The sequence below is a fragment of the Micropterus salmoides genome, unplaced genomic scaffold, assembly GCF_014851395.1.
Source record: "Micropterus salmoides isolate LMB-PRFRI ecotype aquatic unplaced genomic scaffold, ASM1485139v1 Ms_hic_scaffold_1, whole genome shotgun sequence".
Lineage (NCBI taxonomy): Eukaryota > Metazoa > Chordata > Actinopteri > Centrarchiformes > Centrarchidae > Micropterus > Micropterus salmoides.
The window spans coordinates 5,910,388-5,924,903 of NW_024040040.1; the positions used below are offsets into that span (position 1 = coordinate 5,910,388).

The 14,516-nt window shown below is 42.6% G+C and overlaps 1 protein-coding gene across 1 annotated transcript; it reads left to right on the forward strand.

Moving 5' to 3' along the window:
- The first annotated feature begins 411 nt into the window (after positions 1–411).
- Positions 412–14,341, forward strand: LOC119900264 (indian hedgehog B protein-like). Its single transcript, XM_038715061.1, has 3 exons — positions 412–1,648; positions 6,805–7,066; positions 12,528–14,341. The coding sequence occupies exons 1-3, from the start codon at positions 1,349–1,351 to the stop codon at positions 13,223–13,225; spliced, it is 1,260 nt and encodes a 419-aa protein (XP_038570989.1). The 5' UTR covers positions 412–1,348; the 3' UTR covers positions 13,226–14,341.
- Positions 14,342–14,516: the final 175 nt, after the last annotated feature.

Genomic DNA, 14,516 nt, shown 5'->3' on the forward strand with positions numbered 1-14,516 from the left:
ACGTCAGTCTTCACCCGTTTATATTTAGTGAAAGCGTAAGATTTCCAGAAGTTAAAATAACCAGATGGGATTGTCGCTTTTGTCCAGCGAACTATCTTGTAAAATGTTTAAACTGAAATTGGGATCCCTGAGTGCAAGGACGACCTCACACTGTATATCACCCAGCCCTTTCTCATGTGTCTGTCTCTGCACAGGTGCTGAACAGAGAACAGAGAGAGATCTGAGGCAGGCGCAGCAGGAATAGACCTCACCTTTTTCTCTACTTAAAGAAATATCTGTCCTCATGTGTCCCAGTTGCTCTTTGTGCCTACATGTCCTCTGCAGGTTGTTAAAGGGAGTTCTGGGAAATGTAGGAAATCTCTAGAATCATAGAGATTGAAAAGCAAGTAGTGAATTTGAACACTGAAATGTTTGGTTGTGTTTTTTCCTAGTTGGGGTCCTTGAGGGATATTTTGACGTCACTTTAAGGCGCCTGTACGGTGAGAAACCGGCGGTCAGAGTGTTGTTATTTCCTCACCTACAGCACAGACTGTTATGTCACTCTGTATGGAGTCTCAATTCTTACAGAGGAGGGGTGAGAAAGTTTGGAGCGCAGGTCTTGACGCGCGCACCTGCGCTCCTTAACTTGAAGAAGAGGGTCCAAAGGACAGCGTGAGCGCGCGGGACAGTCTCGTGGCTCCGTGTTTGTCTGTCCTCTTGGCTGAAACCCCGGCTGACAATAAACAGATGAAGGCGGCCGCGGGGCCTGTGCCACCCAGATGGGAGGAGAGGACGGAGCAGAGGGCAGGTCCAGCAGGGCGCGGTCTTCTTCTTCTCCCGCGGCACCTCATCTGTACTGTAGTAGGATCTCTTCCATTTCCATTTCTGCCAACAGCCCTGCGCCACAGGGACGCATTGAGAACAAACCCGAGAGGCAGAAACCGCTGCGGGGACACCCTTTGACCGCCGTGCCCAACAGGCGCAGCCAGTCTACGCACCGCGCGCCTCCGTGTCTGTCTGTAGCGCTTTTCTCACAGCTTCGACACAGAGAGCCAGCTTTGAACCAGTCTGCCAAAATAAACTCACCTTGCCTATTTATGCCCCTGCCTCCGCGTGCACTCGGGACAGGAGAGTGTCCGCAGCTTAGAGGACAGGTTCAGGTCTTTCCAGCTCGTCTCGAGCGGCGCACTGGCCACTTTTACGCGCCGGGAATGGCCACTTTTGGGGACCCGGGAATGAGTCCTGCTCCGTTACCTCCACACTAAAATTAAAAAGGGGAACCCACGCGGGAGGACCCTCATCAAAAGAAATACAGCGGGGACATTTTGGCCACCCGCCCGGGGGTAACATACCGGCCCCGGGGGGCGGAATGCTGCTCCCGAAGCTGGTGACGTGCCTCGCCGGGTGCGCCTTTCTCCTCTCTCCGGTCAGCGAGGGTTGCGGACCGGGCAGAGGACATGGCAAGAGGCGGTCACCGCGGAAGCTCGTGCCGCTCGCCTACAAGCAATTCAGCCCGAACGTGGCCGAGAAGACTTTAGGGGCCAGCGGGAGATACGAAGGGAAAATAACCCGGAACTCTGAGCGCTTCAAGGAGCTCACCCCGAACTACAACCCCGACATCATCTTCAAGGATGAGGAGAACACAGGTGCAGACCGCATGATGACACAGGTAACCCTCCCGGACACCGTAGTGCCTTTTAGCCGGGTGTGTTCAGCATTAGAACCTGCTTATTAAGGAGGTATTGCCAAATGCACTTTGCTCAGTGTTTAAACGCGTGGACTCTTGTTATCTTTTTCCGCATTTCTTGTTGACTCAGGGTTCGGCACTGCAAAGAAATCTGTCTTAACACACAAAATTGTGTTTAACTCACATTTATCTTAAGAATTTGAGCACAATCTACCAAAAGATCCATCGTTTTTTGGTGCTATTTAAAGCGAACAAGTGTGATTTTTACCAAAGGTCTTCAGACTTCTCAGTTAAGTTTAAATCACAGCTGGAAGATTATTTCAACTTCTTTTAAATCGAACTATTTGACCTCTTTTTCTCATATGGAAATGGGTTTTACGGTGGATTTTTCTTGCAGTTCTGCTCTTTGGGAACCTGATTGCAAAATCTGTCTGTTTGCACAGCTCATTCTTCAGTCAATTCTAAAAGCCCTGCAGCTGTTGACACAGTGGAGTTTGTTTCTGGGTTGTGTAGGTGACCAGTTTGAATCAGTGCTCTCCTCTTCTGCTCCACATGAACTTTCAGCGGTTCACTGTGGGCAGCTCGTGCGTAGAAGAGGGCAACCCCGTCTAAAAATGTATGGAAAAGCGGTCGCTCTTAATTAAAACACTATGTCCTCTGTTTTACATCATGTTTTTTGGTGGAAAAACAGCCAATAGTCGTATTTGGTTAGAGCCCGGGTCAAGCGTGTACTGATGTTTACCGTTTTCGTTTTTAGCCCGACTGGCCAGAGTTAACAGTCGCCTTTTGGACTGTCAAATTTTTTTACGACACCATCATTGATGTGGCTCCGGGTGGAATTTATTTGACTCCCAATTTCCCCAGGAATAAAGTATTTATATCTGGCTCTTGTGACCGCGGGCTTCCTCTCCGAGCTGCAGCGCTTATGTCCACAGACCCACGTGGGGAGTTAAAGCGCGCACTCCCAGTCCGGAGCTGTCACCTCGCTGCGCGCACTGCAAGAAATGTCCGGCGGAGCGACTCACTTTAATGGACAAAAGTACTACAAGATTAAAGTCTTTAAATGCAAGAGGCAAAAACAGGTTATGAGTTCATTTTTAATTTCGCTTTAGTGCAAAAAAAACAACCCCTGATTCAAGAGTTTTAATTTAAAAAAAATCTGCCTTTTTTTGTCGTCTATTTCTCAAGGTGTTGCCACTTTTGCTAGAAAATTATTCTAAAAAGTGCAACTGCAATAAGGGCGAGAAAGATAAAAACGCGCCCACTTGAGTCTTGTTAATTTAAAGGACATTTTTTGGAGCGCGCGCCCCGAGCCGCGGCGCTGACCTGCACACAATTTATGGGCTCCAAGCCGCAGGAGACAGCCTTCTGTTTGTCTTTTACTATTCCGTGTTACTTTTTGTTTGTTTTCGCAGCGCACATGTGCAAAAATAGCCCGCTTCACTTGTGCTGAAGCCTTAATTATACAGAATTTTTATTCGCTTTTTCCTGGGCGCTCCGTGCTGCATACAGACACGACTGTTCAGGGGCGAAGTCACACTACAAAAAGTGTCATTGGTCTCATTTAACGCGGCCTTTTTAATTAGTTTAGTTATCTTTTCAAAGCAAATGTGAAAAATGCAAAAAGTGCAACAAAATTTAAATTATTTCCAGTTATTTGTCACTTACTTCAGGGATTTCTTGCACACGTGATGCGTAAAGAATCCTCAAAAACAGGCAAATCAACCCACTTTCAGCACACCATGGTCTTCGCCTAACAATCTCACTGATTTTGACCCCTAGTCTCAAGAAAACAAGAATGTTAGACGCCACACGAGGACATTTTTTGCAGCGCGAAGGTGTGCACAGGCGCATGTTGTCAGCCTGCGCGTCCAATGTTTGTGCAGCCAGCGGTTTAGTGCTTAAACCGCTCCTACAGAAACCCCCGTCGATCCGTATACCTTGAAAGGAAAACCAACAAAATCTATCGTCTGATTTATGGAGTCCAGCTCGTTGCCCTGACCGCAGAGAGAAAACATAGGACGTTAAAAATCCACAGTGAGCACCGTGAAAAGGCATCTGTGGCCACCGAGCCACGAGCTATTCTTATCACAGCCAACATGGAAAAAGCGTTTTATAGCGTTTAATCCCACTTTTCACTCTTAATAGGCTGAGATTCATGACACGCTGCATCACTGAGAGAGGCTTTCAGGGGCTGCAGGGAAATGACAAGACGACCTATAGTCATGCTGGCTTGATTTAATAAGACTTTAGTGACTGTAATTTAGATTTCTTTCATTTAGTCTGTCAGTCAAGTGAATTAAGAGCAACAGATTAAACTCCCCTCCCGGTTTAATCTTAATGGAGGCATTTATGGGGTCTATTTTTTTTCTATTTCCCTGGATGTGAGCAGATTTTTAAAGTAAGCAATTGTGACTTTATTATCAGGGAAATATAACTCTTTAAATGATCATTTTATAAATTACATTTGGCATAAAAATGCATCATTCTTCCACCTTTCATCAAAATCAAACAAGTAAAGTGGGAGATACACTGTGTTTGAGTAAAATAATTACACCCCCAAACAATAACATGTTTTAAAAGCCTGCAGTTACTACTTTAACTCTGCTCAAACTCACTTTGGTATCTGTGCCCTTATTCAAAGCCATATCTATCCAAATCCAACAAGTGTTGGCTTCATCCTGGTAAATTTAGCTCTTAGCAGCCACTGCTGCTTACATTTGGACTTAAAATGTGTTGGTGGGATAGAAATGTCATTCCCAAAGGTTATGGCAAAACAAAATAACCTGTTTCCCAACAAGAAATTGGCACCTCCTCATGTATAAACAACAAAATAGGTCGATTTGTCAATGACCTCGGGAAAGGACCAGTTCAGCCCACACAGGTAAGTCCGTTACATAAGTCATGTGACGTTAAACACGTGGTTAACGTTGTGAAATGGTTGCAGTTTGGTTAGGTTTAGGTTTTTTTTTTTTATCACCACCAGATTTTTAACAATTCTAACTTGAGGGACAGCGGCTTTGCACCAAGTCCCGCCCCATGTTCACCCCCTCTGATTGGCTAACTCTACTCATGACCTACCTAACCAAGGGAGGCAAGGAGTAGGCTACTAGCCAATCAGCGGCAGAGTTGTGAAAAACCTGCTGGAAACAAAGATAATGCGTTAGGTTTAGGTGAAACCCAGTTAACCTCTTGATGTGGACTTTCTTGCGCTTTATACTATAGGCTATCATTTGCTCCCATCTTATGACCTCTGGAGGTCGCGGCCTGACAAAAAACGTAGATATGGGTCGTCATAAACTGCTGCACAAAGGACCTACACAACCGGTTTTCTGGTGAGGACGAGCGTCAGGCTGTTCCTCCACTATGTTCGTAAATGTGTTTTGTGTAAAAGTGAAAATTTGACAAGCTGAGGGAACTTTAGACATCTAACCAAACACATCCAAACTTAAAATAACACGTTTGAGTGTAAAATAGGCTCCTCGTCACTCATTTTTTATGCCATATTTCAGTGACCCCTCCTTTACTTTTCTGAAAATAAGGGAGATGATCAAAATTGGACCCATCAAGTCTGAAAACAGCCCCCTCTTCAGGCTAATATGTGCCAGGTTTTAATGAAGTTGGACGCGAGCTGGCTGAAACATCGCACCTTTTTTCATACGGCCCTCCTTTAGCCAGATGAGTCCTACATTTTTAAAAACCTGTCATCTTGTTAAATGTACCCCTGAATAGTGTCACCATCATATTGCCCCCTCTTTAAAGCAATCTGTGCCACTTTTTAAAAAAAGTATTCTCCTCCTGCACAAATCAGTCTGAACTTTATTTCAACTTTTGACGTCATTGTGCTGTTAAATTTATCCAAAACTGGTCTCTTGAAATGTTTTAGTTCTACAGGAAGGTCGCCACCCCCTTCAGGCCAGTCTACACCTTCTTTTAAATCCCCCCCCTTATTTAGTGAAGATCAGACCAGGTGTATCGGAGATGTCGCCTGAGATGTCACGCCAGATAAATCCAGCCGCCCTGACAATGCAGTCTGGGAGCGGATCAGATAGACGGAGCCGGCTGGAGGATTTATTTGCGGGAGCTCGAGCAGTCGAACGAGTCCTTCAATGGGCCCTCTCACCTTCTGTTTGCTCAACCTGACCAGACTCCAGGTTTAGAGGGACGCTGAGGACCTCTTGTTCATGTAGCAGCCACCACCATCACCCAACCACCCCATAACCTCACAGCCCCCCCTTCACCCCTCCATTCATCCCGAACATAGCTCCCTTCGCTCACCACAGAGAGCAAACACGAGGCCGAGCTGACAGCAGGGGTGCATTGTGGGAAGGCTGCAGCCACAGACAAGTGGGAGAGGGGTGACAGGGGTGTGACGGGGATTTGGTGAAGTGGATGGGTGCAGTCAGAATGCCTCTTTGTAGCCCTAAACTTTTTCTGCTGCTCTCTGATTGGTAGGTGCAGCAGCCGTCTGTGACTACACTAAAGTACAATAACAATGAATAATAGTGCGACAGGAGGGTCGACAAGCAAGACGTCAAACAGTAACTCATAAATAAATTCGTAAAAGAAGGTAAAAACAATCATAAATCATCTGATAACATTAAAAAAGTTGTGTGAACCGCTCCCTGTAATCAGAACATGAGAGATTTAAAAATGAAAAATGTCCTAAATTCAATGCAGCTACCGACGACTATCGTTTCAATTCCATACACCTCAGCTGATCCCTGCAAGATCAATGATATGTTATATTTAGGTCATGATAAAACAAGAGTAAAGACGTTGTTGAAGTTCCTCCATCATTTCAGGTATAGAAAATATTGCTTCTTTAGGACAGCATGTATAAAAAAGTAAAGTATATTTTTATATTAAGAATCTCAGTGCAATGAAAGTGCATAAAGCAGAGTTAGAAGGTCAAATGAGGTATTTACATAAAAATTATATAAACAGCAGCCTGAAATTGAAAGCTATGAGGGTTGAAGAAATGCTTTTCCCAGTGTCCTCTATGTTCTTGTATGTATTACTGACTGTAAATCTAATATTTGTTCGATATACATGGAGGAAAAATATATATTATACATATACATTGAAAGTTTTGCAGACATTGTGGACATAAGACAGATGTGTCTCTTCTGCTGCAGCGCTGCAAAGACAGGCTGAACTCTCTGGCCATCTCGGTGATGAACCTGTGGCCCGGGGTCCGGCTGCGGGTCACCGAGGGCTGGGACGAGGACGGCCACCACTCGGAGGAGTCGCTGCACTACGAGGGCCGGGCGGTGGACATCACCACCTCGGACCGAGACAGAAACAAGTACGCCATGCTGGCGCGGCTGGCGGTGGAGGCCGGGTTTGACTGGGTCTACTACGAGTCCAAGGCCCACATCCACTGCAGCGTCAAGTCAGGTGAGCGAGGACGGCTGCTGAAATTTGCACTTGTGCTGAATCCAAACAACAAACGGTAGCTTTGTCTTTGTTAAGGCGAAGCAAAGGTGCAAGAGAGCCTGTAGGTTCTGCACTCGAAGACGGGCTCTTACTTTGAGGCTCACAGAGATCTTTAAGATTTTATGTAATGATGATCATGTTTATTTTTTATCAACATTAAGACACGTTTTTAATGAAATTTAAAGGTTTTAAATGTTCATACTGAGCATAAAGTATCTGCAAAACCTTCAAACTACCTCCATCCAATGCAGCTAAAGCCTGATTGACGTGTCTATAGCTAGGTTTAGGTGACTCGAAGCATTTTGTTAAAGTCAGACAAGATCTTAATAAAAAAATGTCATTATTTAACCAGAACTGTGACCTTTTTTTTTAGCAAAGTTTTGTTGTCTAAACCACGCCCAGGATTCAGGACACAAGTTCTCGGTGATGCTGGCAAAAAGTGAACCAATGCAAATTTCCCTCTGATACTTTTTCCTCATTATGAAACTATTAAATAGGTCGATTATCCCAAAATGACGTGGACTTGGCGAGTGCCAGTCCAGCAACAGGCTTACCAGACCTTCATCACGTTAATTCACATTACCTAAGTGACATGGCGTTTAACCCATGGGACGTGTTTTGAAACAGGTGGTTAGGTTATGTAAGTCACCTTCTTCTGCCACTAGAGGTCATGGCCTAACTGCTGCTGCATATTCGGCATAATGGCCGTTTTTCTGGTGAGGACGGGCAGAATCTCAAGTTCAGCGTGTGTCGGGGCTTCAGTGGAGCGTACTGCTTCCAGGAGCCTCCCTTTAAGGTTTTACTAATCTAACTGCTGTAGCCTGAATGGAAGCTTTGCAGCCTTTAACAGTGTTGCAAACTCTGCCAGTGTTGTGACAAAGTTTAGCTTCTAACAGACTTTGGTGGTGGTGACACGTTTCCATGTTGTGGCTCACAATAACATGTTTCCTCACACAAAAGTATTGTTTTGGTTTCACATCTGCACCAGTTTGGGAATATTTCAAACAACACCCAGCCCAACAAAGTGGATACTAAATGTAGCTGAATTTTGCTGAAGACTTCTTGTAGAAGCCTCTTTTGTCGGGAACTGCTGCCGCTGCCTCTTCTGTCTTTCTAACCTTTTTAGCTCTCACTCCTCCATCCCTGATCGCTCACTTTCTTCTGGCGTTGCATATTAGGGACGCGGTCGCTTGCTAGCTTTCATATTTCCCGTTTTCTTCATCTGTCTCATCTGCCACTCACCCCATGTGTCCCTCAGGTTAGGCCACGTCACTGCTACACGTGTGCTTCTGTGAGCTGTTTGTGGCTTTTTTGCTTTCCTCACACAGAAGCTGGCTAATTGGTTCTTTATTCAACCAGGTGTCAGGTGATTTCAGAAGAAGCCAAGTAGGAAAGGACTCAGCAAAACATATAAATTTTGATTTCCAGACTCTACAGAGAGGTTTAGCGTAGCAAAAGCTAGCATGTTAATGAGATGCTAAGCACCGGTAATATAGGCTATAGTGGAGTTTTACAGTTTAGTGCTGGTCGCCATCTTTGTGAGCCACTAGAGTTTGAAGTGGAAGAAGCTAGGTCAGGCTTTAGGAAATAAAAGTCTGCTTAATTTTCTGCACAGACGAGAGTGAAGGTGACTGACCGTTAGAGCTCTCGTACAGCTTTGGATGGACATAAAACCTTTTTAAAAACATCAGTACTAAAGATAAACAGCTGCATTATAAAATACCTGGTTTACAAGGCACATAAAAATCTGAAGCAGAGCGTTACCTGCGATTCCCAAGGTGCTTTTCAGGACATCCAATCAATGAGCTTTAAACTTGTGCCACAAACGTTGAGCTGAAGCTAAATATTCAATTTAAGAGAAACAATCAGTGAATTATGGGTAAATTTTAAATGAATTCCAATTTTTTAATTTGATTCAACTACTGTAGTTTTTAGACCAGTTTACAGGACCAAAATGTGAGAAAAAAACATGATTAAAATAATTAGAACCGGTGGCCACGGCATAAATGCATAGTACTGTTAAATCATGTGGGAGACACCCGTGTTCATGTGTTGAGGGATATTTAGTATATCATCAAAAGAAAAATGGATGGGGTTAAGTAACTTTTCAACACGGTTTTACAGACTGCATCCACACTTGAACCAACAAGAGCTTCTTCTCATCCAGAAAAGATTACCAGCTATAGATTGCATGTTAACACTAAGTGGCCCCTTGTTGTATTAAACCAGCTGCTGAGTTCTGCAGACTCTGCGTAGGACAGCACACATTCACATCAAGGTTCAACATATACTCAACATAGTGTCTGTTCATAACCGTAAATGTGAAGCTAGCATGAAAAGTAACACAAATGTGCCATCCGAGAGTGGATACACAGGCGTGCTGAAAGTCACACGCTCTTGTAAAAATGCATCAGAATTGAAACACGCCCTTTAACACCCCCCGACACATTTTACACTGAGTGGTAACTGTGATTTTCCTTTTCTTTTCCCCTCTTTCTTTCTCCTTTTTCCGACTTTATCTCTCTTTTCCCTTCCCTTTCCCTCCCCCTCCTCCTCTCTCCTTCCCTCCCAGATCGGGTTGCGAGGGCCCAGTCCTTGACTTGATCAGAAGGGCAACCAATGAAGTTGGTGTTTTTTTTTCTTCCATGTTTTTGATTTCTCCTTTTTTTTTTTTTTTTTTTCTCCTGTTTTTCCTCGAAATCCCTCAAAACAAGACAGAAAAGAAAGCGTTCTCGAGAAGAAAAATCCAGCCACTTACGGGGAGGGGGGGAGGGGGGGCAGCAAGAGGAAACAACCACTAGGGGGCAGCAAAGCACCAGGACCCCGTATATGAAGGACTGGACTGGAAAAGTTAACACAATTCACCTCAGACTCCTGCTGCTTTACATCAACAACATGAGAAATAATTCTGTGGTCAAACCAGGAAGAGAGTTAGGAAGGTAATACTTCAAGTTTTTATTTTACTACGATTAGAGAAAAGTAACTTTTTATTTCTATTTATACTGTTTTTTTGTTTTTTTTTGCTTCTTAGTGCAGAACAGAATTTATATGATGTTGGATAATTATGACCTGGATGACTGAGAATCTTCATAGACAATTTATATGATGAAGTATTCAGGATTAGAGTCAGGATAAGATTTGAAATCCATTGATCTTGCAAAGAAATTTACAGCCAACATGGAAAAAAAATGATTCAAGAGAAGCTGCATTTCTTAACCACAACTGTTCTTACTTATTTATTTAACTTGAGATACATTATCTCTTTTGCTAGAGACGTGGCCGGCACAACACATTATAGTAATCATGTGTGAAGGAGCTGAAATGTTTTTTGCAGAAATCTTTTTGTTCACCTCGAATGACTAATTTCTAATCATTTCCATCTGAGTCCTTGAGGTCTGAAAACCAAGCTGAATGTGTTTCCTTCCTCAAAAAACATGTGCAAAGCCAATGTGTTTTTATATTTAAAACCCCACATTGTGTCCCTTCTTCCCTGCCTGTGTTGGTACGCGCCTTTGCTCGTTACTGCCACTAACTGTCAAACAGGGGAGTGACTCCATAGTGCTGCACAGAGAACCTTTAACATTTTAAATTAAGAGATAATGTTGTTTATGCTTTTTATATATCCAGGTGTCTGTGTCTAAAATGAAAATCTTATGTGTTTTTAAGTCAAAATTGTGACATAATAATCAAAATGTTGATTTGCTGATCAAACATTGTTAGATTTACGGAGTCATAATGATGCAAAAGTCAATCAAAATTCCAGACTGTCTCCTGATATTGAGTTATCTTAATTTAGACAATCTAGTATGTCATAATATCATGGTTGTAGTTCAGCATTATTAGGTAGGTTAATTCAAGAGCACAAAAAAATAATAAAAATTACATCTAGACACTGGCAGGGCTTTATTAAAAATAATAAAAAGAAAAGATATCTATTTAAAAATCTGTAAAGATATATATATATATATATACTAAAATATTAATTAAATAATCAAATAAACAAATAATTCAATTGTAAACAGACATTTTTATAATTGCTTTTATATTATATATATTGTCTTCTACGTAACAGTTAAGTTTCACTTACAACCTGTTGTATTGTGACAAATAAATCTACCTTGTACCTCAAGCTCATGTTAAATATATATATAAACATATTAATACTAAATAAACCTTTAACATGACTTCCTGAAAAAGTCATAAAAGTTTATGGTCAAATTTTAATCATATAAACTCTTTTAAAACCATTTTTAAAGAGTCGTCACTCTGAACATCCTGCAGTCTGCGTCTTTAAACCTGGGCGAGATGTTTTTTTAAACGTACCGGAGTTTGTTAGATGATTAATCTGCTGGCTGATTTTCCCGCTCGGCTCCTTCCTCCTTCAGGTGACTTATCTTATCACCTGGCCTTGGCTTTCCTACCTTCCCCAAATATTTATCGCCTTGAGACAGAGTGTCACTTTCAAGTGCCCGGACGCATTGTCCCGAACACAATCCTGCCTGGACACACGTGTACCCACACACACGATCATTATTCACAAGGTTTTATCTGCTTATTGTTCTTTATGTCTAGCAGAGGAAAGAAAAAAGAGTCAATATTTAGCTTAAGGGAGTTGAAAAGATTTATTGTGTGCTGAAGGCTTTTTGTATGGATGTCCTGCCAATAAAAAAGGAATGTTAGGAATGACAAAAATGGAAAATGTTTAGACTTTTCAAATCAAAATAATGAGATAATGATTTAAAATGACAAATTTTCAGAAATTATGAGATTAAAAAAGTTTACTTTGGTCAAAAATATGAGAAGGCAAGTCAGAAATGCAAGATACTGCAGTAAAATAGATTTTTTTTAAAGTCATAATTTAGTCATTTCATCATCATCAGATAAGTCAAAGGTTTGACGTTTTAATGTCAAGACTATGAGATACTTATTAATTCTTATTCAAAATCTACTGTTAAAGTCAAAAGTATAATATTAAAATTCAAACGTTTGACTTTTTTAATCCAAGTTTTGAATAACAAGTCAAACGTATTGGATAGTAAGTCACAACTGTAAGGTAGCAGGTCAATATTAGGACATTAGGACGAGATATTTTAATCAAAATAACAAGGTACAAAGTCAAGATGTCAGTCAATTCATAGAGAAAAGGTCAAAATTATAACTAAATTTTACTTGTGACATAGTGTGTCAAACATTTGACTCACTAGACCAAAATTATGAGATATATTAAGTCAAAATTATGATATAGTGAGTCAGAATTTCAACCACGTTATAATTCTGACTCAACATTAAAACACAGGGTCATATTTAATAGTTAAATTAAAAAGTTGTAATTGTCCTTTTTATTTTCCTGGCAGGATTGAGCCTCCGTACATCAGGATTATTGACCTCCAGTTAAACCTTCTTGTCTCTCTCTCTCTTTCAGATCACTCCGTGGCGGCTAAATCTGGAGGTTGTTTCCCCGGTGAGGCCTTGGTCACATTGGAGAGCGGCGGTCAGAAGTCCATCCGTGACCTTCGACCTGGCGAGCGCGTCCTGGCCACCGCGGGAAGTGATGGCAGCGGGGCGCTGGTTTACAGTGAAGTCCTAGCCTTCCTGGACCGTGACCCCGGGACCCGGAAGCTCTTCTACACCCTGCAGACAGAAGCTGGAGCCCGCCTCTCGCTCACCGCCGCCCACCTTATATTTGTGTCCGAGGGGAACTGCTCAGAGGGGGCGGTGCCAGCCCACGGCGCCCTCAGGACTGTGTACGCCAGCGACGCCCAGCCGGGACAGTGTGTGCTGGTGTCGGAGGGTAAAGCGGGACAGAGGCACAGCCGGGGGCGACTGTCTCGGATCACCCGGGTCAGCATGAGGGACAGCAGTGGGGCGTTTGCACCGCTGACCCAGCAGGGGACGTTGGTTGTTGATGGAGTGGTGGCGTCCTGCTACGCCGTGGTGGACCAGCACTCCCTGGCCCACTGGGCCTTCTCACCGCTCCGGCTGATTCACAGCTGGACTGGATCCACTGGGAGCCACAGTGACGGGATCCACTGGTACTCCCGGCTTTTACACTGGCTGGGGACGATGCTGCTGGACTCCGGACGCTTCCACCCACTGGGCGTGGCTCAGGACGACAGGTGAGGAGGGTGAAAAGGTAGCATGGCTGGACACGTTAATCAAAAAAGGAACCTGAACCCCTCACTTTTTAACAAGGGGGACCCCAAATACAAGCCCGTAGAGCTGTACAGGACCACGATCCTGACATGATGGGACACGTTTGGGTTCCTACTGAGGCCTGATGGGAGTTTTTCGGGAGGACAAAGACGGAAGAAAAAAAGCTGTGAACTGACAGATGAATTCTTCCAAAACCACAAACACAGACAGCAAATATAAGAGCGCTCGGAGGCTGAACGAGCTCAAAGAAGTGCGGATGTTTCAGAGACTTTCCGTGACACTCGTATCCTTAAAACACTATGAAACAATAATCCCTTAAAATAACCTTAAAACCTTAATCTACCCTTTAAAACACACCAAACACCTTAATTTTAAGTCAAGGAGATCTTTCAGTTTGTCAATTCATTTTAAAAACTAAACCCCTTAATTTACAAATCCCTAAATAAAAAAAGTTATGTATAGGTTGGAATTTAGTAGGAATTTAATTAATGGTTTTACTTTGTGGATTAATGTGGTAAAAAGAAAACGTTCACATGGGATTAAAGCCGTCCCTGAAATTCAGGCACTTTTAAGGTATACTGTAAAGTAAGGGATGGCTTTCATGTTGTTTTAGTCCGCTTTAAGGGGTTTTTACACTTCAGAAAACCCATTAAAGTCCCCTTAATATCGTACAATATAGATGATTAGTTGATTTTTCAAATGTGTAGAATGTAATGAGTAATTTAAGGGGAACGTTATTGGTCAACTTCAAGATGTTTTACACCTTCAAAGCCCTCAAACAATGCAGATAATCGATGAAAACATGTATTATTATATTATGCCATTAAAACATCGAAATTACTTCAATATAATGGGAAAGATTGGTGGGATTTTAAGGTGAATGTAAGGGATTTAGTTTCATGGTGGTCCACAGGGATGTTGTGCTCTTTGTATGTAACATTACTGCTTTAACACAGAGATTTTTTTAGAACAAATCATAGAGTGTATTTAAGTGTTTACATAAATCCAATAATGTTTATGAAGTTATTATAGTGAAGAGATATTAAAAAGATTTATTTTTGAAATTAAATTATATGGAAATGAGCAGCGTGTTTTTTCCTTTTTCCTCCCCTCCATTGTCTGATGAAGGTGCAGATGACCTGTTGACACGTGAACGCACCTTTACTGACCTCTACCGGCTTCCTGGTTGAAAAGCAGGTGCGCCCTTCTTCGTGTCTGTCATTATGTGTGTGTGCAGCTCATGAATGCGCGTCTCCAG

Excerpts from the sequence above, each read along its gene's own strand:
- LOC119900264 (XM_038715061.1), top strand. The coding sequence starts at position 1,349 with ATGCTGCTCCCGAAGCTGGTGACGTGCCTCGCCGGGTGCGCCTTTCTC. Across the intron at positions 1,649-6,804 it reads CAGACCGCATGATGACACAG|CGCTGCAAAGACAGGCTGAA; the intron begins GTAACCCTCCCG and ends CTTCTGCTGCAG. Across the intron at positions 7,067-12,527 it reads CCACTGCAGCGTCAAGTCAG|ATCACTCCGTGGCGGCTAAA; the intron begins GTGAGCGAGGAC and ends TCTCTCTTTCAG.